Raw genomic sequence first — 24,712 nt, 5'->3', positions numbered from 1 at the left:
TATCCTTTCAAGATCTTTAGTCTGAAATGTGCTAATCAAAATACCTGGGTCTGTCTCATTTAGACTTTCGGTAAAATATTAATTCCTGATGTGACAGCCAAGTGAGAGCATTTTGATATTTCAGTTTTGACAGTACTGTATCTTTAGAGGCCAAACCTTTTGTTGTGAGATGTATCTTTCCAGCAAAGCAGCAGTAAGGATTTCTCACAGTGAGTAGCATTGGGTTCTTCTGATCATTTGTATCACTATTTAATTAATTATTTAATAATAATATTAATATTAATAATAATAATAATAATAATAATAATAATAATAATAATAATAATAATAATAATATCCACATTGCTCTGCCTAATGCACATTTACCAAAGGTAAAATGTCCTCATTCCCTGAGGTATATTTACATTTGTAATGTTCATTTCTGCTAATCCATGTGTCCTGTCATCAAATGTGTTATCACAGTAAAGAGCACAGAGCTTAGCACATACATTTTTGTTCTATCCTCTTTCTAGGAGCATTGGTAGACAAAAAAAATTACTCCCTATCACACACTTCCTATTCTTGCTATATCCTCAGTCCTATGTACTAAATATAACAATATATTCAATTAAATAATTCAGCCACACTTTGATATTTAGGAAGCTCTTCTGTGCTGGAGGTCAGCATGAACAAAAGCCATTGAGACCCAAATGAAGACTTTTGCTCTGGTTTGCCCACCTTCCCATAACACTAAACAGAAATTCTTTTTGAATGTAAGTTGGTTTTTAGTTATGAGAAGATTTAAGAATTACAGAGACTTTGCCACTATAATGTAAAATTTTCTGCTGTTCAGAGGACACTGTATGTATGTGGGGTGTAGTATAAAACCCAGCCTAGACTGCACTGTAGGCAGCTTAATATTTTTATTAGCTCTATACCTGTTTAATGAAATTCTTCAAAATGCTGAAATGTTTTTATTCATAAGGGTTTTTCTTACATATGCAATATGCTTTGCTATTCCTGAATGATTACAACATCTCTGGAGAAGGAAATGAGGTAAATATTGCAAAATACAAAATATTTTTCAAATGCTAGAGCACTGACCTTATAAAATGAAGATGCAACCTTGAGTCAGACAGCCAAGAGCTTTTTAGCACTTTAATGTAGCAGAACTCTACCAAAGGGGCAAATTTTTGCATTACTTTGCTATTGATGTGAGTGCTGCAGCTGCGTTTGTGTATCCATATTCATTATTGCTAGTGTTCCTCCTGGATTATGACTGATCCAAAAGAATCTGAATCTTCATTTTGAGGGTTTTTCTATTTTTTTTTTCCTTTGGTGGAAATAGACATGAAGAATACTCAAGGCATCTATTATTTTTTTTCCACAATTTGCTGGAAATGGCAGAAGGTATTAAAAAATGAAGGCAGGCATATCTCATGGTATGCAACTGATTGATAATTAAAGTACCATTACATTTTTCATGGTAGATTGTGTTTGTTTTCCAAAGAAATTAGAAACTGTGGTCCTTTGAGAATTGTGCTTTTAGTCTCTAGACATTTATTGCTAGAGCATGTAGTAAATGGGATCATTGATGAAGTTTGCACATCCAGCATATTTATATGAGGATGTTTATAGTGTAAGTGGCTTTTCTCTTTGGAAGTGTGTTGCTCCTATAGAAATGAACCATGCTGAAGCTTTCCATATTTATCAAAGATTAGTAAATGAAAAGCAAAATCAATCATTCTGTATCCTCATTTAAATTTGAAGAATCAAAGTGTGACACAATTTATGCCACAGTTAGGCGTCTGAGGCAACACAACAGAAAACTGAGCTCATAAAGTGATCTTGAATTATTAATGCTGAGGAATATTCAGTAGGGGAAGTTGGATATTCGGAATTTCCTTCTCAAGGAGTCCTTGACTGTGCACTGCATATACTGGGAAACTGGGAAGATAAAGCTTCCTGTCCTGGCATCTAAAGTTAGAAGCCTGTGAGCTGTCAGCCTGAATGAATACACTGTTGGGATAAATCCTACACTTGCTGTCATGTAAGAGTTTTCTGAAGTCGTGTTCAGCTATAGTTATTGATCTGATTATTTGTTAACTCTTTAAAATCAACTGCAGGAAGCTCTGGAAAGGATTTGGACACATGATTAAAGGGTGGGAAGAGGTAAAAATTCTGCTTTCTTCAGGTAATGCAGAATATGTTGTTTCTCAAGAGAGTTTTAAATGAGGCAATGGTGATATTTTGGCAATTTGACATGAAGTGAAAAATCAGGAGAGCCAGAGATAAATGCCTAGAAATTAAGTTGGAAAAAAATTTAAAAGTTTTCTCAATTCTGGTATCGTTGATAGATCAGATAGGATCTTCAAGGAGAAATTCCAACAGAATGCAAAGCCTGAATTCCGTATGCTTTCAGAGCAAATTTCACACAGGAAGTATCTGACTTTTCTCCAGGAATTATGAGCACAATTATTATGGTAGTTTTTCCTCTATGTAATAATTTAGCATGGATCTAAGTAGTTGAATACTTGTTAAAATGTTTCATGTCTCAAATAAAAATGCTAAAATTCTGGAGGTAAGTAGAGATTCCAGATTTCAGGATTCTGCCTTCCTTAGAAATGATCACTAATGCAGATATGTAAAGGAATGGAGAAACATGTCATTACTAAGAATTCATGAATCTTAAATAATTGCTCATCAGGGATTAATACCAAGTCCACATATAATGAAATTTAATCATGCATCTTAAGTCTTATATTCGTGTGACCAAAACAAGTAATCGAAGGCTTGTGGATCTTGTGAGCTTAGTGGAGTATTTGTTGTTCCCTACATTCCCTGCAATAGAAATGAATTTTATGGACTACAGCTAAAAGCTCTTCCTTTAGAAGATCAAGACAGAGAAACAATCTTTTTCTTCAGTGTACCATCCATCTTCCTCTTAAGGGCAGCTTAAATGAGAAAATTTAGTACTTAAGGGCAGCTTAAATGAGAAAATTTAGTACTGCGGCCACTGTTTCTTGCACTTGCCTTGTCCTTGTAACTACTTTGTTTTGCTGTGAGAAAGGGAAGAGACAAATACAACTGAGGTAACAATGTCTGCAAATTTAGATTTTGATTTGCTAACAACCTCCATAATGTTCAGATTTCAGCTGTCTTGACAGGCATATTCATAGGGGATGAAATTCACATGCAGACAGCCCCAGGCTTATGCACCATATAAATCCTCTCTAAGCCTTTAAAATGTGCTTTAAGTGGGCCTAATTGATGTACAGGACCTGTACTGGCCCTTATACACATGGGAGAATTGCTTCCAGTTTTTAGGCTTGAAATAATTAACTATTGTACTTTCCTTTTATTCTTTTTGATCAGATTTCATTTCCTTAGTAAACTGCTTTCATGTTGCCTTTTGTTTAAAAACAAGCAGAGTGGAATATCTGAGATCACGATATATATATATTTTAGATGTAAACACAAATTAAATGTATATTGGAAAGGTCAGTGCTCAATAAAAATTCAAATCAGTTATTTGAATCTGATAAGGCACATGTGATCTGTGCAGTATGCATGTGGGGATTCTGCAGAAAATCCACTAAACACGATTATGGGAAAGTACACATTTTGTAAAGAACAGAATTCGTCACATCCCTTAACAATTCTTGAGGCATAGGTGGAGATTAGAATTACTATAGCAACTGATTATGTGTTTGCTGGTGAGTTAGTAGTTGCTAGTACATTAAGCACAATATGCCATTTCTAACTAATACTTCATAATTTATAGTTATCGTACCATCAATTTTGGATCAAAATGTAGCACAACCAATTAGGTTGCATTATTTACCTAATAATGCAAAATATAATCTTGTGTCTAGTTTGACTCTTGCCCCATTTTGTCTAGCATTTTATAGAAATATTTTTTCCCTTCCAGATTAGCCAGTTTCCTAGCTACGTCCTGTTTGTTTGGAACAAGTCATATAAAAACCATCAAATTTTGTTATAAAGAGAGGGCAATCACATGATATTCATCATAGGATTTTATCTTTACATATGTTTTGGGCCAATGATCACAAGAGTGAAGGGCTTTTGGTTTTGAGGCATACCATTTTTGTTTGACCAAAGCTTGTGTTTCAAGGGTAAATAACCCAAATAGATTTTAGAGTGCTTTAATTAATCTTTTCAATTTACTGCAGTCTGGCCCAGTTTGCTTTGGAAATGAATCAACCTAAATATGAAATAACTCTGTGTTAGTTTTCAGTGACAGAAGCTACAACATGGCTGAAGTGATTATTAAGTGATTAATTTTAAATTCACACTCTTAATGAATTCAAATTAACCTTGAAAGTCTATAGGTAGACAAGCTGTCTCTGGTATTATGCAGAAGAATTACGTCTACCAAGAATTGCAGTTATTTCCAAACTCCTCCTGAAAATCAGTCTGCTTGCCCCCATCTTGTAAGTGCTGAAAATTTGAAGTTGTAATTTGAGAACAGTTTCATATTGCAGTTACAATTGCTAAACAAATGTGATAGTCTCATGTACACTGGCAAGTATAAATCTGAGCTTTGGCCAAGCACTCTTTCTCCAAAGTATGTATAAATTGTCTTTAACCTATTTAAATTGTTGAATCTCTGTCTGTAAGGTAGAGAAGAATAGAAGAGGTGAGTGTATGTGCTCTGGCATGGAGACAAAGCAAGGCATTCCTGTACTCTCTAACCCAGTAATCTCTCAATTTATGGCTTCTCTGTTGAGGGGAAGAGAGCCTCATTCAGTGATTGTTTTCTGATGTAAGTATTTCTCCACATGAAATTGGCTTGAACTATTATTTCTTGTGTGTTGCATAATATTGTATGATATACTGTATGAAATTACTTGATCTGCATTCTATCATGTTGGAATCAAAAAAAAAATTGTGGCATGGGTATATTTAATCTGTCTGGGCTCATCTTTTAGGCAATCTGCATATCTGCATGCATTCATTTTAAATCTCCTTATGTCATGATGGAAATACTTCTGCTACACAGTAGTATTCATGCTGTCAGTGTACATCCATGCACAGCAAAATTTCCCTCTTGGCTCATCTCTATTCATAAACAAATGTCACAAAGAAGTTAATACTCTGCAGTTTTATAGTAACTACTGTATTGTGCCTCAAACCAGCATTGGCAAAAGGTACATATTTTGCAAAACTCATTATTAGCATTATTTGTACTTTATAGTAACTTATAAAGACTTGGAAGAACTTTTTATATGAAGGTACAACTCTCATCAGCTGTCCCTCATAAGGGACAATATAAATAACCAAATATGAAGGACTCTGATAAGGTATATTAATTTTTTTTTGGCCCAAAAAAGTCTGCTGAAATCCAGTAAGAAATTAGTATAGCCCTTTCAAAGATGTGTCTTTCCTGAAAAATGGGAGTAAGTGGACCAAGAGCATTACTTGATGTACCAGCATGAGCAGAGAAAGAAAGAAAATACAGATCAGAGGGGCAGCATGAAATCCTTGTTATTAAAAAAGCTTGCAGTGCCATGATGTGCATTTGCAGGGTAATTCCAGGAAAGATCTCCATTTTTCTGGGAGAGAAGCTGTGACCTAGCAGAGGCCTTTTTCTGTACTCTATTAAAATACATCTGGTCCATTATGAAATACAAACTGGAAGGGATACAAAAATCCTCAGAACAAATGCCATGAAAGCAAAGAGATATCTAAGCCATATTTCAGACAAATCACAAATTGACTATCAAATTCTGGTACTTTGCAAAATCAGAAGGAGCCATGTCATTTTATTTTTGCTTGAAGCAAGTAAATGCCATTTTAGAATTTGATGACTGCCTCATTCTATGGATTCGCATTTAATAGCAAAGACTTAGTATGTTCTTTTCCCTGTGCCTCACAAAAAGGTATTGACAGATTTCTTCTCATGCCTGGCTCCTGTACGAATTTAGAAAGATGCCCTTTAGGCTGCAGAGATTAATGGACATATCATAGATCAATGGGTGGTTTCCTGAGGCCTTATGCACAGTACACCATTGCATGTCTTAACATGTAATTTGCAGTGCATAAAGGGAGTTTACTTTGAAACAGCTGTTAGTGGTCTAGCAGTTCCTTCAAAGATGGATATTGTGCATCCAAATGAGCACTCGGCCTATATAGGGCTTAGCACTTTGGTTATAGGTAGGTAGAGAGGACCCTGGAGTGAAAGAATATTAAAATTTTGAATAAAAATATAATAAGAGTTGGTTAGAAGAGAAAAAACACAGCTTGTTAGGATAGAGAATACTGACAGAAGAAAATATAAGGGTAAGGATAGAGAAACTGTTAAAGAAAGATGCAAAAACTAGAAGAGGAAAACAAAGAAGAAAAATATCTGGGAAGAAGGAGAAAAGGGAATTTCTTCTTACTGTTTGAAATAATGAGTTGTGAGACAGACTGGAGTTCTGCCTCAAACACAGCTGGTATATGTAATGGGAAACCAAAAGTAAATATTATGCCAGAGAGCTTTAGCCAACAACGGGGTATAACCTGGGACATGGGATGAAATAGTGGTCCAAGCCCCACAGATTGATTACCCTGACTGCTCTGCTGCACTTGCACAGCAGCTTGCTGGAGCTCTCCCCCATGGGCTGGCTAGTGTTTGAGCTAGAACTGTGAACCTGGTCTCATGGCACAGAGGTCCACTACTGGGAACTGTGAGCCAAGTGTTACAGACTCTTTCTTTAGCTCAGCAGGAACCAAATAACATTTGATAGAAAAAAATAGTACTTGACAGAGTCCACAAATGGTTTTTTTTTTTGCTGATTTCCCCTCCTCCATCCCCACTCATCCATAAATCAATGTGGTAATTGCCTCCATACAATCAGCTGAGAGAGAATGTGGTTGCTCACTGTTTCATAATTTTAGACTGTTACAAGCCATTTACTCATGTGCTTTAGGCATGATAGTGCAGTTGTAGCTCCTCTTTTGTGCCTGTACTGCCCTCAGTGAGTGGGATGCAGGGTAAACATTTGCCAGATTGTTTCAGAGGATTCTTGTCCGAAGTGTGCTCCACCACAATCAAGTCTCTGTCAAGTAACTCCAAAGGATTTCCTGTGCAGCTTCCAGAGCAGGTTTTTTGTTTTTTTGTTTGTTTGCTTGGGGTTTGTTTTGGTTTGGTTTTGTCCTTCTGGTGGGCTCAAGGCCACAAGCTTCAGTGACATGTTCAGCCACTGCACTTGTGGTCTGGCCCAGAGAGGTGGCCACCCTTCCATGGCTCTCCTTACAAAGGGCTGGAGTTCTCATAATTGGAGAAAACATCCTTGCAACAGATCCATTATTTATTTTTATGTAGTTGGCACTAAGTAGCAGAAAAAACAGCTAATTCTTTAGGAAGTGGGTTCCTGTGTATTTTGCCCTTTATTTTCAGTCTGGGAAAAAAAAAACCAGACTTTGTTTCTGTTTTTATACAAGAGATATATTCAGTAGGTCCCTGAATGCATTGCACTTCAGCTTAAATGAATTGTTCATCCCTATCTTGCCTATAGAAATACACCCTCATCATGTCAAGATGTGGACCTCTAATGACCTAATCTAGAAATTCAATCCAAAACCTCATACTGAGGAAATTTGATGGAAAGTGCCTATTGGAGAGTATCTTTCATACTCTCATATGTGTCTAAACAAGCCCTAAGTGGCTGGGCCACATAACTATAGCTATGTACAATTTTGAAAATCCTTACAATCTTTTGGAGCAACAACATATAATTACGAAATGGTGGCTTGAGATCTTCCCTTTAAAATTTTTTACCTCATGCCTGTACAGCCAAGGTACAAACATACCCATTAATCAAGGTGTACCACAACCCTGTCTTTCCTTGAAAAATGCTTGCTCAGTGAACATGCTACTTTCAATTACAAACAGAGTTCAAGCATGCCTTGGCCATTTGAAGTATTGCACACTGTTTTCCATGCTGTGAAGAGGCACTGTGGTGTGTTACCTGAAAAAAAAATCTCTCCTTTATATTCAGCTAGCATTTCAGGCAGCACTTTGGAGCCTGGGAGAGATTATTGCTCATGATTGCTATTCATAAAGTTCATAGCTGGTCTCCTATTTTTTCTGTAAAGAATGCTATTTTCCCCCTCCCATTTCTTCCAGATTGTTTTATTTCCTAGGAAGCTCTGGAGCAATTTACATGCCTTTTGGGTCATGCAAGAAATTTTGTAGCCAGCTGAGCAACTGGATGGAAGTTACGGGTTCTCCAGCTCAGACAGATGGTCTTGTTTGGCTGTCACATTTTAACTCTGTAGCCTACCAAGGATTTGTCATTCTTTTCAGAGCTATTGCTAATATTTTGAACTCCTATAGAATCTTCCTATAGAACTGTTGAAGCTCTTCACAAACATGATAGTATTTAGCCCTCATATTAGTCTACTGAATAAAGAGATTAGTATTGTCATTTTACAGATGGAAAAGCTGATACATGAGGAGGAGTAAGGATAGTTGTCTAAATGAGATATCTGACATCAGGTAATAGAGTTCTTGTTTGGACATGCTGGTAACAAGTTATGCATGAGAATGTCACTAAATTTTGCAAATGCTAATTCAGTTGCTGTTGTTGCTATTATTTTTTACAACAAGAGTTGTATCCAACACTATAGACAAATGGAAATGGCAGCTGGTAAAGCACAGACCTGACAGATTTTGAAAAGTGACAACATGGTGGGAGAAAGGAAAAAAAAAGAAAAGAGAGGTGAGCCTGTAAGGCACATGTGGTCAAAAATGAACCTGTTATCACTTTTGCATTACAGCAGACTTCTGAGGTGATCTGCTGATACTGGTGAGTACAGAGAAGACATTCTGCACTGAAGATGTCAGTGCTGCTGGTTTTGTCCTTCCTTCTGCAGCTTGTGAACACCCATACACACTCACTGACTTCTCCAAGCTTTGCTGATACCAGTAGTATTTAGATGTGGGTGGCTCAGATCCCAGGGGACTCGTGTCATAGCAGAGGGAATCAATTAGAGGCAGGTAATATGTGACTGGCATAGAGATCCATCAGTGCTTTACATTTTCCTGTCACTCTCTGTGGATGAAGAAGAGCGACCATGCAAACCTGTAGGTCTCTGATTAAGACCAAAGTCTAAACTTGCATTTCTTTTACCTGCAATCTTGTATTCTCAGCTGCATGAGATAGGGAAAGTGAGTCATTTTTCATACCATCAACACCTGGTCAGAAGTTCATTGCTGGAGGAGAAGGGGATGCCAAGATCTTTTTCACAAATTACAGTGTCTCTAGTGTACATCTCCCTTCAGTTTCTTGCTTCTCTTCCCATGCATGTTCTCTTTAATTAGCTTTCCTTTTGTTCCTTTGCTGCATCTCTTACCCTTCTTGTGTTTTTTGGCATTCTCCCAATGTAATCTGTATGGCTTTTAAAATCATTTTATAAATCCTTTGAACTAAAGAATCTGTTGATCTTAATCTCTTACTCTCCTGGCTATGCAAGGGAGAGACAGTGTGTTCCTATCTGCGGTGACAGCCCACACTGCCATCTTTATCTGTAGACGTGGTGAATTTAGGACAAAAAAAAAATCCCTAACAGCTACAAGATGTTTTGAAGCTCAGCCAGGACAAAGAGACAATATATAAAAAAACTTTTCCTATTTCCATTCCAGATTGGGCACCCTTTCTTTCCTTAACATCTCATAATATCAGAAGAGGAAAGAACATTGAAGTGGACAGTTCAAACTGAGAGAGTTAGCTTTTAAAGTGGATGAGTTAGATCAAGAGCCAAGATTAAAATTGCAGTTTATCCAATTTTTTCATTTTATTGGAGTTATCATTCAAATCTTGGCAGAGACAACATCTGGAACAATATTCATTTTAATGTGACATAAATTATCATCATAAGGAATATGGCAGAATGATCAGCAGCCAGAGAGAAATAATTTTTGAGATGGATCGCTAACATTTCTTGAGAATTCAGTCAATTGAGAAGTATGATTGCTTATTTGATCACATCAGCTAAATTACTGAAACAAATAGTAATGGAACAATATGAGATGCAGATGTGATGAAAAATATTTTGAAGCATTATTTCATAGATCTAAATCCTGAATAGCTTCCAGAGTCAGTTGTTCCACAGAAATAACAGGACATTTCTTGAGTGACAGCAGAATAGATAAAAGAAACAGAAAAATAAGTTGTCAGTCTGGCACAAGAGTTTCTTAACTAGGGGTACTGTCTCTACATTTTGTTTACAAAATACAGCAAGCCTGTTAAGCCTCTTAAATTATGTTTACTCTGATTTGGATTTTTAGAGCCAGACAGGTAGGCAAGACAGCACAAACACAAGACCCAGACTCTGCATGAACCAAAAGCCATCCTAGAGCAGCAGTGAAACATAGGTTTAACTTTCCCAGAGATTTTATCCTGTAGCATTGGACAAACAATTTCATTTGCCCAGGCCTCCATATCTTATCTGTGCAGAACGAAGACTGTCATGCCATGCACTTTGCTGCTTAGTAGGATGAGGCTCATACATGAGTTGTGGGCATCGGTGAAAATCTCAATACTTGGGGGATAACCAAGAGTTTTGCCAATACAAAACAATCCAAAGACAGAGAGAGCACATTTAAATTAGGCTGCAAAAATATACAGCCAGGATATATTTATAAGAGTATGAAGTATTCAAAATGAGCTCTGATCAGAGGTGTTAGGTCTGCACATCTGTACTGATATCACCCCAGCTGGCTCAGAAAATTATGACCATTTTCTGGTGTTATTTGGTTAGACCAGAAGAAGTCTCTTAGGGATAATTAGTAGTTTTGCATAGTAATTACAGAAAGCAATTTCTCCTGCTTTAGTTTGTAAGAGACCTCCCAGCATAAAATTTCTTCTAATAACGTTTTCCCATTGCTGGCAAAGCATTTTTATAATGCTTTAAGGATGTGCACTAGTGGTTTCCTCCAGGAAAACCTCCCTGCTAGTGTCGAGGAGCTGATCCCAAAATCCAAGTGAGAGAGGTCAAATCCATGAAAAAATAGTAAAGTCTGATGCCAGAATTAAACTGTTCACTGATGCTTTGATCGTCTCCATGAGACACTGTGATGGGGAGATAAAATGGACAATAAACATTCCAGGGCAGCTGGAGTATATCAGGTCTGCCACAGGTAAAGGGTTAAGTCTTCTACTCAAGAAATAGCTTGGCTGCAGAAGGTATAATGGGAGTTGTGAAGTACTGAACTGATTTAAACTTACTTGGTCAGCCATGATAGACAGGAAGTTGTTAAGAAAAAAAGACAGAGGGAAAGAGAAAGAAAAAACAGAAAGAATAACAGGTTAACATTATTATTATTCTAATTTAAAAATTTAATATTAACATGAAAGCCAGGCCAATATTTTTTGAAGGCTTTCACAGGGACCTAAATATTTTACACAGGTTAATACAGATATATTGTTCTTAAAAATTTGCAAGTTCCAACCAGACTGTTTTCAATACTCAGCATTCAAAACAGTCACCTAGTCCAGCATCAATGACACATTCCCATTTTCTCCAAAAATACCCCTGCAGCCTTGTTTGTTCCAGGCAAAACTCTTGCACGGGGCTTGTGCTCATTAAAAAATAAAAAATTGACCACATTATATATATAGCTGCATTAAGATTACTTTCTATAAATAGAGCATTTCTTCTTAAGTACTACTTTAGCCTCAAATTGCTGAGTCTGGAGCAGGAATTGCTAAGTGAAATTCCATGCAGATCAGACTGAACAGCACCTTTGACTTGAAGATATGTAAACTCCTAAATGAGTGTAGCTAGTTGACCTGTCTTGTGTTCCTAATGCATGTGGTTTCTTTGACTATTTTGTACTTTTTAGCAGAAATAAACATCTTTCCCTCATTTTTTCCTAAAATTATTACTATAGTTCTTGTGTGTAGAACCCATTCAGCATCCCAGCCAAAGAACAGAAATAATATGTGAATTAGTTGACCAGTTTCACATCACTGACTAAAGCAGAAAGCAAGTAACTGGACAACATAAAACCAATTTCTTGGCTTCAGTTCAGTGAGCAGCTTTAATGAAGGCATTCAAATAATAAGGAGTTCAGAAATCAAGAACAAGTCAGAGAAAGAAGAGAAGGTTGAACTTACTGGGTGCTGTATTTGTGGTGTACATTTCTGTTGTAAGGCTGATACTCTCCTCCTTATATTTTTCTTACCACCATTGCTGAAGCCCTGGAGCCTCTTTATCCCTTTTCTGTTGTTGGGGCTCCTTAAACTCCTTTATGTCTTTTGTGCTGTCATATTTACTTGCACTGAAAGGTTCTGAAAACCAGTTTACAGTTATGTATAGCCTCACCTTTTACATGTCATCTTAGTAAAGAGACATTATAACATTTCCATTTCAAACCTTTATTTCAGGTTTTATAAATCCTCCTGCTACTAATTACATCAGGCAGAAGACAGCACTATAAATGTTAGCCCCACAGACTGATCTGCAAGGAATGGTAGACATCTATTTTAAAATATGAGTCATCAGAAAAGGCAGTGATTTTGCATAGTCTCTCTTTTTTTTAATACTAGGCTTTAATTCACAAGGGAGCACAAAAGCTCTGACTGCTTACCTTGTAATTTGAGATCACTTGAGTGGAATTAATGGAACTACATTATTAAGAAATAGAAGGAATTGGCTAAATTTTGTCAAGGGTTGTGGCTTTTACACTGTTCCTTACATGAAACACAAGAGATTCAGAGCTAATACATAGAATGAAGAAAAAAAAATACTTTTCTTTATAAAGTATATGAATAGTGACTGCTCTGGAGGTTAATCAAGGCAAACCTTGAGGCTGAATTACCAAGAGGAGCAGTGGATTTCCTTAGAAACAGCTACTGTTTTGCATCATATAGGCCATTATTTTGCTGAGTGAAAATTGGTATCCTTGTATTTTGGGAATGAAATGCAGGAACTGCTTCTGCTTGGAACAGTGAAGCACTGGTGCAAGCTACCTGAATACTGGGAAATAGCTTTCATTTGAAATAGTTCTGAATAGTTAGCTGGGTAGTGCCTTCTTTATGAGGTGTGCCAGGCACACACCAGGATAAAGGTTGAGCCAGGGATTACCTGAGAGCGTGTGCCCCCTGCAATTCCATCAGACAGGATGGCTGCCTGCAGAACAGGCACTGAGAGCTGACCAGCGTGCTCACTGCTGTCTTTGCTAGGCTGAGATGGTCAGGGAGCCAGCATGCAGGTCGGGGTGTTATGGCCCAGATGAGCAGGGAGCTAGGCAGGTACAATCCTGCCTGGGGGTGCACTGGGTGCCGTGGTTGTTGGGCTGTCTGTCCCCTGTTTGATGCCAGTAACAATGGAAGTACCATGGGGTCTGTCCTGGGGCTTGTCCTGTTTAACACCATTTTCAATGACCTGGAGGAGGCAACAGAAAACACTTCTGTGGGGTTTGCAGGTGACACCATACTGGGGGGACCAGCTGACAGGCAGGAGGGCAGGCTGGAGGAACAGGCCAGCATGGATGCTGTTGGGCATAGATGGGAACAATGCTGTGCTGCCTCATAAAAGCAGAGGATGTGATACAAAATGTACAGCTCCTTCTCAGCCTCCTCCAGCTGTCTTGTTTACAGTGCAGCTTTACTTGTTTGTTGTATTTTGTTTAATCTCTCTTTGCAAGTGATCTACTGGGCATTGACCAGTGCCAAGGGCAAGGAAGCATCACTCCACAGAACTATGCTTACTTCAGCTTTCAGTATGTTACTGTCTCCCTTCTTGTCCCTCAGGCCCTCATAAATCTCATAAAATCCTTTTCAGATTGAAATCCTACTCTTCCCAAGCTGTAACATGTTTTACAGCATGTATTTCTCTATAGTTATCTTGGTCTCTTGTTGACAGTCTTTAGGTATCAGTTCCTTGGCTGGTAAATATCTTCCTTATTCTTAAATCTATTCACTTGCTTTTGTTCAGAGCAATGCATGGGGATAATAAATTGGCCCACAAGTGCCTGAAATGGCTTAGTTCTTTCTGTCATGCCAGTGTTTCATAATACTGAATCCTGGGATTGTCTTGAAGAAGCCAACAGCATCTTCCCCACTTGCACATCTCCCAGAAGAGCTGCAAGCTGCCTGGATTTCTCTAGTAAACTCACTCAATGGATGTCCTTCCATAAACAGTGTTCCAGTAGTTTAATAGATTTATTCCAGAATATGAAAATAAACAGTTGTTCCAAATGCCGGTTTTAAGACTTGCAAAATGGAACTATGTACATGCATAAGATGAGAGCATAAATCAGCTCAGTAAAACAGCTTTGTAAATATTTATGAGCACAGGGCTCCTCATTTCACACATTTTATTCCTTCTCTGTCCTCATCTTAAGTTTTCACTTGCTTTATTTTATGGCTGGTAGTTTGGGCTGAATACCTGACATTGCTGAATTGCTGCCTGTTTTGCCTGGTACTGCACATACCACAATCCTAGACCTTTAGTGACTGCAGGTGAATGCATGATCTGTAGAAAGAAACACCCTTGCATGGAGGGGCATATTCTGAATTCTGATGGACCCATATTGTGTTGTGTGAAGTTTAGCAGGCACTGATGAGCTAAAGCACAGCCTAGAGTTTCCTGCTTGAGCTGCCACCCGTCATTTGGCTGCAGGTGAGGCAGGACCCACGTTTCTTCCTTGTGGTGGTATCAGAATGGAGCTGGTTATACAGAAGGGTGAGGAGAGGAAGATTAAAAAGATGGTTGATAGGATGAAAGATAGAGGTGTGGAACGACAGAGATGTGAAGCAGCTGTGAAAGAACAGTGGCAAAAGAATCAGAGCTGTCAGGACACAGCAGAAACAGTCTAATGGGGCCTACAGAGATGGGTTATCATCTCATGCAAAAATCTTTGTCTCCGTGGCACCTTCTCCTGTGGCCATGATCCTTCCCCACACATCCTGGCCTTCTGGTGGCACAGAGAGGAAATGTCATTCTCACTCCTTCCTTTGCAGCAGTCACAGAGGAGAGCAGAAGGATGCAATCATATAGACATTTTCTTTTCAATTTTATGAAGGTGTTCATATGCTCATTATTTCCATTTGTGTCCACGTTAGTGCTGGAATTTCCATTACTCTTCATTAATTCACACCAAAATATAATCTGTATTTTCTCCCTATTTCACTAGTATCAGATAGCACCATGTTGATATAATAACCAGAAACAAATTCTAAAAATAAACCTACTGATAATTTCCAAGTGTTTTTATAACCAGACCCTTGAAGTTTCTGAGTGGTCAGTGGACTGAGATAAGTGCTATCATTTTTCTTCTCTCTTGTCTGCTGGCTTTTCAGCCTTTTTAACTGCAACCCACAAGGGGGCTGAGCAGGAGGTGCTTGTGGCAATTCAGGATGGATTATTCTTATTGAGGAATTGGCTTCTGCTGTTTCATGAGAGGCTTTGGCAGATCAAAAGCTGTTGCTGCTGAGATCCTGCCAGGCATGCTTTCCATGTATTTCTGTATGTCTTCACTGAAACTGCGTGGGATCAGTGGAATAGGGGAATTTGGGTATGAAAACATTTTTCATTATGTTTACACATCCTAATTAGAGATTTATAAGGACAGCCAGATATGCTGCCATTTAAACAATTACTTGTATTTAATTGTGTTTGCATTTTTATTAGGGAAATATAACAGAGAAAGATAACTTATTAATTTACATGCAGTCTTATCAGAAGATTTCTGTACATTGTACCAATTTAAATCATTTAATGTCTTAGCATGCATTTAATCATATTCTTGCAAATTTAAGTGTCTTCCTGACTGCAGTGGTATCATTAATTAATAGTTACCCTGAACTCTGATGATCATAGATTTGACATAAACCCAAAAAAATATTTTCTTCAAAAAGTAGATTTTGGAAAGCTTATTGGCAATTCTTCCTGAAGTTGTGACTCATTTTGTATTTTTAGACACTGCTCAAGCACAACTGCTGGTGTACTTGAGGAAAAAGAATGCTCTTTGATCAAGTAGGATGTTTGTCTCTGGTGAGCTGTGCTTAAGGCTTTTATTCTTTCATTTGCATAGTCTACAGTCACTGGCATTCCCCAGGGATCAGTACTGGGCCCATTCTTATCCAGCTTGTTTATCAGTGGCATAGGAGGCCCCCTCAGGCAGTTTGCTGATGACACTGAACTGGGGGAGTGTCATGGATCACCTGAAGGCTCTGCTGCCATTCAGTGGGACCTTGATGGGCTGGAGAATTGGGCAGAGAGCAGCATAACAGGGCACAGCAAGGGCAAATCCTCCTGCATGTGGGGAGGAAAACCCCAAGTGCCAGCATAGACTGGGGACTGACCTACTGGAGAGAGCTCTGTGGAGAAGGCCCTGGGGTTCCTGTGGATGACAAGGTGTCCATGAGCCAGCAGTGCCCTTGTGGCCAGGAGGGCCAATGGTGTCCTGGGGAGCATCAGGAAGAGTGTGGCCAGCAGATTGAGGGAGATGATTCAGCCCTGGTGAGGCCACCTCTGGAACACTGTGTCCAGTTCTGGGCTCCTCAACACAAGAAAGACAAGGAGCTACTGGAAAGGGTCCAATATAGGCCACAAAGACAATGTGGGGTCTGGAGCATCTCCTGTGAGGAGAGATTGAAGGAGCTGGGCCTGTTCTGCCTGGAGAAGACTCAGAGGGGATCTCATTAATGCATTTAAACGTCTCAAAGGAGGGTGCCAAGAGGATGGTGCCAGACTCTTTTCAGTGGTGCCCAGCGACAGGATGAGGAGCAATGGCCATAAACTAAAACATGAGGAAGAACTTCTTTCCATTGAAGCTGGCAGAGCACTGGAACAGGCCACCCAGGGAAGTCATGGATTCTCCATCTGAAGGCATTCAAAACCTACCTGGATGACTTCCTTTGTAACCTGCTCTAGGTGACCATGCCTTGACATGAGGCTTGGACTGCATGACCTCCAGAGGTCTCTTCCAACCCTAACTATTCTATGATTCTAGTATCGTTAGTAAAAAAAAATATAACTATAAAATATATATAATTAATAATCTAATATTTATAATATATATAATTGTATTATATATATAATATAAATATATAACTATTCTATGATTCTAGTATCATTAGTAAAAAAATATATAAGGTCTTTTGTAAGTAACTTAACTTCCAACATGAGGTGTCCCTTCACCTCGTGTTTCCTGATGGCAAGTTGCATCCATGGCTTTCTGCAGCCCCCAAGTTGCTTTTTCAAGATATAATGATCTGCTCATCCACAACAGGGCTGGGGTACAATCCACGTATGATGAGCCAAGGGTCAGTGTAATTTGTAGAGTAGCCACCATGAACATTTCAAGAGCACCTTGAGAGGAATTAATGATGATACCACTCTCCATCTACTTCCTAGAAAAAAGAGAGCATCATTCTGTTTTTTTTAACAGAACCTCTGTTTCTTTGAAATTAATTGAGAACAGGAATGTATCCTCATAGTAGCAGATACCTTGTGTAGATGAACAAGCCAAGTCTGAGATGTTTCCTTGAATGTGCAGAAACAGTTCTTTTTATGCAATGGGGAGCGGCATACAAACCCCCAGAAGCAGTGGTCATGATGTTACGTACCTGCTTTCACTGCAGTCCCACTCCTTCATCTTGGACAATCTAGCACTGCATTCCCTGGTGAAGCTTCCTCTTAAAATTATGCCTCTCCAGAGACCTGGGATTGTCAGGGACCTCTGTTTGCAACACTAACTACAGTAAATGCTATTGTATTATCCAACAGTAGCAAATTAAATAATCCACTCCCGTCACTTTCTAACAGGATAATGTTAAAGGCATTCCTCTGGGATGGAGAGTAATAATTCGCTAATTCCCCTCAGTATTTCATGCTTCTCAGTATTGCAGCTAATTTTCTCTGAGTACCTTATTAACATTCACAATGACTTTGCAGTCCCACCCTAATAGCTCTCTGCAGAGGCAGTGACTGTGAAGGTGAGAGCTGACAGTGACACATTTTCCTCCTTTTTCCTCTACAGACTGTATTATCCTGGTTTCCATCCACTGAGGGCCGTCCAGCTGATGCGAGTGGGCAAACTGCAGTATAGTCAAGGCATGGTTCCTCAGGCACTGGAAACCTTGAAACAGGTCAGTATGGTGAAATATTTTTTCTCTATCCCCCTCCCTTGCTTCCCCCAAAACTGCTGTGTGATTCCCCCATCTTGCCTTTGGATGCTCCTCACCACTTCTTCCAGCAGTGGTGTTTCCCCAGGCTGCAGCTGGGTGTGGTGATGGGTCACTGTTGCTCAGCACAGCATTTCAGGCACTGACATTTTCCAGCATCAGTCACAGCTAATTACAGTTTGATAGCTCAGAGGTGCCTGGATGAAAAATTACTATTAGTTCTGAAGAGATAAATTATCTCAGTGCTTCATATGTTCCTTATTCCCCTAGCAAAGTGATTCTGAGAACACTGAAAGTACAGGAATAGGAGGAGAGCTGCAGTTTCTACCCTCCTTATTCCCTATCAGGTTCTGTGATTTCAGGCTGGAAAACTTTGTCTTTAAATTGTGAGCCACACTGAAATCAACAGGCATGTCCCTTGATCCCTCGTATTTCTTGTTGTTCATCATCTTTGATCTGGTTTTGCAGCTGTGCTTTGTTAGTTACATTTCAGCTTTAAGCCATCCCTCTTGTACCTGAGCTCACTTTTATATTCATTTCCTTGTACCTCAGGCTCTTATTTGTCCTGCTGTTATATTGCTGTTAGTATCATCTTAAGTGTATTAAATAATCCCTTTCCATGTGCAACATGTCCTCAGGATGTAGAATCTTGCCTCCCATCTCAAGCCCTCAATCACTGCTGGGGTGCTTTGCTCCCCCTGGAAGATGTGCTGCCTCTAATTTCCCTCAAAAAGGTCTCATTCTCTTATGTTATTGATTGTCCTGTGATCAGCTTGCCCTGAAGACACTACATGCTCCATGTGGCTCCCCATCCTGGCTCTTGGCTCCCCTGCAGTTCCTGACACAGCTCCCCATTGCCTTTGCTGGGTGCTGCCAAAAGCCACCTGGCCCAGCTGCTTGCCTGTGTCTGCTGGGCAGGAGCAGGACCAGCTCTGGTGCCAGTGTTGGAAAGAAGTGAAGAATTTGGCTCTACATTCCCTTCAATTCATGTCCATGATATATGAAGTGCTGTGTGGCAGCTGCTTGGGATAGAAGGGGATGGGTGTCTCACTGGAGGCAAGGGAGGGGTGCTGTTCCCCTCCTGCCCAGGTCCCCTATAAAGATAACATCAATCATGACTCTCTAGGTGTTAGTATTTTGTACTTACCTTTTCTTCAACCCCCATATCTCTTAGGTGATTAATGATGCAAGCTGAATAATTTTCATATGTTGAAGTAATAAATTAGTATTTAGTATGATGCCACTCTTGCTAAGTCTTGGTATAACTTAAATCTTCACTTGAAATATTTTACTTGAATTATAGCCAATTCTGATCATTATAAAGCAGGCAGAAGAGTAATCAATTCTATTTTATGTATTATTCAGAAGTATGTCATATATCTGTCATGTGCCAGGTAATCCTTCTGCTCTTTCCCCCAAAATATTTATAATTTCCAAACATTCAGACTTTCCCTTTTAGCAGTGGAATGAGACTCGAGTCAGAGGAGCTTCTGTTTTCATTGACACTGCTACAATTATATCAACATACATTGTTCTAATTGCATTTCTAATGTGATACTGCATTAGATTAAACTGGAGCAAATACCCCTAGAGACAAATGAATGCTGCTGGTCAGCGAAGGTGGATATTGCAATGGGGATTTTTATGTTTTTGGTGAAGAAGCTGCCCATTGCAAGCCAGATTGCTACACTATGATCCCTTGGAAACTGAGCAATGCCTAACACAGAAACCTTTTCTAGGCTGTGACCTCCTCTTTCTCTGCAAAGGGACATTAAGGTGCTGCTTGTCCTTCTGTGTCCTACTTCAGTGAGCCTCTAATGGAGGCTCCATTGGTGCTCCACAAGGACACAGTGAGTGCTTTACAACTGAAGTGTAGAATCCTGTCGTGGCTTTGCCTACTCCCTATTCAGCCTCCCCTTTTTCACCCAAGTGTGGGAGAAGCAGAGGCTGAACTCCCACTCCCTGGGAACACAGCTGAGAGGAGGAAGAACTTCTTGTCATCCTGTTTCTCCGTGTAACTTCTTCAGATGAGCTCTGAAACTGATTCACTTCCTTGCTTTCTACACCGGAACAAATTAGAGGAAGATACAATTCCCAGTTTGTTGTGACTAAAGGATGTGATTCCTAATATTAGTCAGATAATGTCCTAGAGTTATATGAGAACACAATTTGCCCCTTTGTGATTAGATGTGTCAGCAGAGCATGCCACATGCTCAGAGCAGAAACTCGATTACCTTCTCTGCTTCATTACTCTTCTTAATACACTCTGACACTGAATAGCAGCACCCTGTTGGAACCCTCGTCAGACTAATTTCACTGTGGCATTAGGAAGAAGGATATGGAAGGTGCAGAGGAATTGGGATCTGAGTGGAATTCACCTCACATATAAATCCTGTTTAATCAGGCACAGCCTCAGAGCTGCTGGGGATTGACAGCCTCTGCAGCAGATACATGCTCTGTTAAAATCAGGGCTTGGCTCTGCAGCCCAGCCCTCACTGCTGCTCTCTGTGCCACAAAAAAATGAATCACTACCCTAAACACCTTGCTCTTTGGGCCCTATGGCTTTAGCTCTCTGCCCTGCAACCCTGAAGAAGGCTTAAATAATGTGGAGGGCTTTAAGTTGGCCATTAGAAAGAAATCACCCCCTAAACTTATATTAGGCCCTGCGGAATCTTATTTGCTAGATTTTGAAAGAGAAGTTTTACAGAGAGGCAATACTCCTCTGGAATGAAAACTGAAGGTAGTATTTTACAACCAACATATTCTTCTTAAATTTATATACATATATATGAAAGATCTAATAGAGGACAGATTGAGTTATAGATCTGGAAAGCTTTTATCAGCAAAACACAGGAACTGGAGCCCAGTCTGAAAAACAATTTGAAGTGCCTGGCATGGTCATGGGAGTACTTTTGTCCCCCATGAGCTGATGGGTACAGCTGTCTTGTCTCATGAACATCTACAACAGGTACTGTATGATTTCCCTTCTTATAGAATCCCCTGTTGTGGAGGCAAAAAGCACAGGAACTGGAGTAAAATCCTTCCCAGGTCTCACAGGAACACTGAAGAAATCCCTTCTCTAGGTGTTTGCTTCAAACACTGAGTTGTTTACCAGCTGTCATTGATGGTATTCCTCTGCCTGCTTTAACAACCTGTACTCTTCAATCAAGAGAGATGAAAAAGCACAGATATTCCCTCTGAAATACTAGCCTACACTTCCTGCCACTCTGGCACATGGCCGCTTGCTTCCTGCTTTCCCCTGTGACAGAGCTGTGCCATCCTGCACCTGCCCAGGCTTCCCCACAGCCATGGCCATGGGCATCCTGTCCCATCCCCCTGCAAATCTGGCACAAACACCTGCACTGCTCCTCCTTTACACTCAGGGAGCAGCAGCCCTTCCTCTGCTCTAATGGGGTTTATATTCTTCAGGGTGTAGCTGATGACACCGTGGCCTGTGTTGCCATTGTAGCTTTTCTTAATTAGATTTGCTCTTTTAGCTGGGAGACACAGACCACACAGACCACACAAATCTGCTCAGCCTCAGCTCTGCTGGTGAGCTGTGGGACTGAGAGCAGGGGAGTGGGCAGAGAGCCCATCCACATGTTCCTGCTTCTGTCCAGTAAAACAATTCCTTGCACTGAAGCTGAAATTATCCCCAGTTTTGCACTGACCTTTGCCAAAACAGTTACATAGCATAATACCAGTTGGATTTAGGGTTTATTCAAGTCATTGCTGTTCTAACTTTGATGCAGCTGGTTCTGACTTGTACAGCAGTGTGTGAGATGGTACATTGCATAAAATTATTTATAAAATTATTTTCTCCAAGGAAACAAAAGAATAAAGACTGAGTGCTTTTGTCTGCCATACTTATGAAAGAAAAGAAGTGGAAAGAAAATATTGGATGTGGGAGAAAGGCAGCAATGGTAGCATTAACTCAAGATTAGGTTTGATATTAAGGATTATTAGTTTTTAATGGAGGTACATTTATACAGGCATCTCTGGCTGTGCATCTCAGGGTGTCAGGGTCCAAGTCCATCACTATGAGCCTGATCTCTATCCTGTAGTGGGGCTGAAGATCCAGGTCAGCTGCCCCAGGACTGTCACTCAGATGTATCCAGATGCACAGCTCTTAGCATACATCATTCACAATAAATCCATCAGCTTTCTGGGACAGGGCATGCCAGCTCTGTGCACCAATATGTCAGGATCCAGGGCCAATTCACCCAGCTACTTTGCTCTAGGGTGATCCTGTCCCCTTTTAGTTAGTCTGGGTGCAGCTGGATGTTACAAAATTTCATATTCATGATTTTGTTTCACATTTCCTTGCCATTTCTAAAAGCAGTGAAAACGCTTTTCAATCTTCTTTTTAACTGTGTAAATGTTATCATTTAGTAGTAGGGCACTGTGCTAGCTTAAAACATATTTGACTCTTTTTAAAGCTCCTTGCTCACTATGATTTGTTTTGACTGATATTTCAGCTTGTTTTTTCAATCTTGTGCTGCCTCCCTCTTTTAAGAATTAACAAATTTGACGCAAAAATAAACTGTGCTGGAATTTTCATATGCCTGCCAGTCTTCATAATTTGGAAGTAGGCTTTCATTCATTCATTCCTTCCACAAAAATATATATTTACTTTTGTCTATTCAATTTAAATGAAGCCTCTTCCTCAACATTTCTTCTCCAAGAAGTAATGCTGCAATTCAAAGCCAATTTAGCTGAATTTTGTCAGCTACTGGACAAGGAACCCTTTGAAACATAGGCTGCATTTAGTTTTTTGCAATTATTTGGTTTAGGATGATGAAAAATCTCTGATCTTTTCTCTTGTCAGTACACTACTGGCTCCCTTGTTCTATCTTCAGAAGTGCTGAATCAGCTTCCATCTAGGACTTCCCTCCTTGCAGGAGGAATTTAATAGAAGGAAGAAGCAGAAATGCCATATGAAAAGTGATGATCCAAACAAGAGCTGGGCAAAGAGCATTTCACACATATGTGTGGCAGGAAATCAGCAACACTACAGGCAATATCAGCAAGCATAAATTAGCTCAGCAGTAGAAGATGACAAACATACAGAGAAAACAGTCCCTGGCAAAAGCAGCACAGACCCATTCCCCTGCATGCCTTCTGACAGTGAAACTATTAATGTACTCATTTGTTTGATGCTATGTATAGTTGCTCCTGATAGAGTTAAGGTACTTTATTTCATGGGTTAAACATTAATCCATTTCTAGTTTTACAGTACTTTCAGGCTCCTAACATCATGAACATCACAGTCATTTTTTAAATAATTTATCAAAACTTTGGGTGTTGTAGTTGACCAATCTTGAAACAGCCTTTATGTCTCAGTGGAAAATTATCTCTCTCTGCTACTCCATACAACAAGTTGTGCAACATATTTGTGGGTTTTAACACCCAGGAATAATGTGTCAATGCCTCCTTCTTTGTCAGGAACAAATCACCATGCACTTTAGGATGCTTCACTCCTATTTCAGCCATGCCATGCATTTAAGCCCCCAGGTGCCAGCCACTTGAGGACCAGTTCTTGCATCCCACCCTGCTCCAGGGTCCAGCCCCTTTGCATGGTCTGCACAATGAGTAACATGTCCCTTTCTTTCTGTTCTTTCCTAAAGGCCTATAATATTATGAAGGTGACCCATGGGACAGATCACAGCCTGATGAAAGCCTTGATGGAGATAAAGGAAGAGTGTGAGGCCATGATGAGAATACAGTGAAGATAATCTCTAGTCTGGAAAACAAAGTATTCAAGGACAAAGATCATGTTTTTTATTTAATTGTGAAGCTTCTCAATGGTTTTAGTGTCTTTTCTTTAGGTCCTATTTGCTTTACAAAAAGGTTCAATATTAGTTTTGCTGTATGGTCTGAATTGAGTTGGTGTTTGGCAGAATTCCTGTAATTTTCAGAGGATTTTTTTTGTCATCAACCATCAGTCTTATTGACAATAACTAACAATACCTAATTATTTGATTGTAAGTATTGGGAAACGCATCATGAAAGTCTTCATCAGTTACAAAGTGATCTAATTCCATTGATATCAGCAGTCAATTTTTTATATCAGTTTATGCCAGCAATTAGGAATCTCTTGTCAGACACATTAGAAATTAGGAGAATATACTTTTTCGCTTTGCCTTGCCCTTTGGTATGGTTTCCAAAAGCCTGATGTAGTGCTCTTTGACATCAAATAAGTTTCCCAATATTTTATATGGGATTTTCTTCCCTCCCAATAGATCTGCAGGGCTTTGTCTGTCTTCTTCTTCCATTTCATGTCTTATAATATTGAATACTAAAATGGATTAAATAAAAAAATTTATCATAGGAAATTGCTTACTCTGCTTTTTCCCCATTTTGCCATCTTCAAGAGTTTCTCACTTCATAACAATTGAAAAACATATATTTGGACCTGTGAGCTCAGTGCTATGACTTCTAGACCTTTCTGAGTCTGTGGGGTTTGAATGTCACATCCCCAAACAGAGAAGCCCAGAAACCTACAGATGAACATTGTGATCCCTGGGGAAGACAAGGATGTCTTGGAAAGCACAGGCACACTATTTCCCCATGCTCAACAGCAAGAG

General features: G+C 39.5%; 1 protein-coding gene across 1 annotated transcript in view; it reads left to right on the top strand.

Annotated features, from left to right (window-relative positions):
• Positions 1-24,454, top strand: part of SMYD3 (SET and MYND domain containing 3) — a 380,717-nt gene extending 356,263 nt beyond the window's left edge. The window contains exons 11-12 of the mRNA XM_066547884.1: positions 17,981-18,089; positions 23,753-24,454. Of these exons, the coding sequence (XP_066403981.1) occupies positions 17,981-18,089; positions 23,753-23,854 (211 nt within the window). The 3' untranslated portion in view covers positions 23,855-24,454. The remainder of the gene's footprint in view (positions 1-17,980; positions 18,090-23,752) is intronic.
• The last annotated feature ends 258 nt before the right edge of the window (positions 24,455-24,712 follow it).

Source organism: Molothrus aeneus, chromosome 3, assembly GCF_037042795.1.
Source record: "Molothrus aeneus isolate 106 chromosome 3, BPBGC_Maene_1.0, whole genome shotgun sequence".
NCBI classification, from domain to species: Eukaryota; Metazoa; Chordata; class Aves; order Passeriformes; family Icteridae; genus Molothrus; species Molothrus aeneus.
This window is presented reverse-complemented; position numbering and strand designations above follow the sequence as displayed.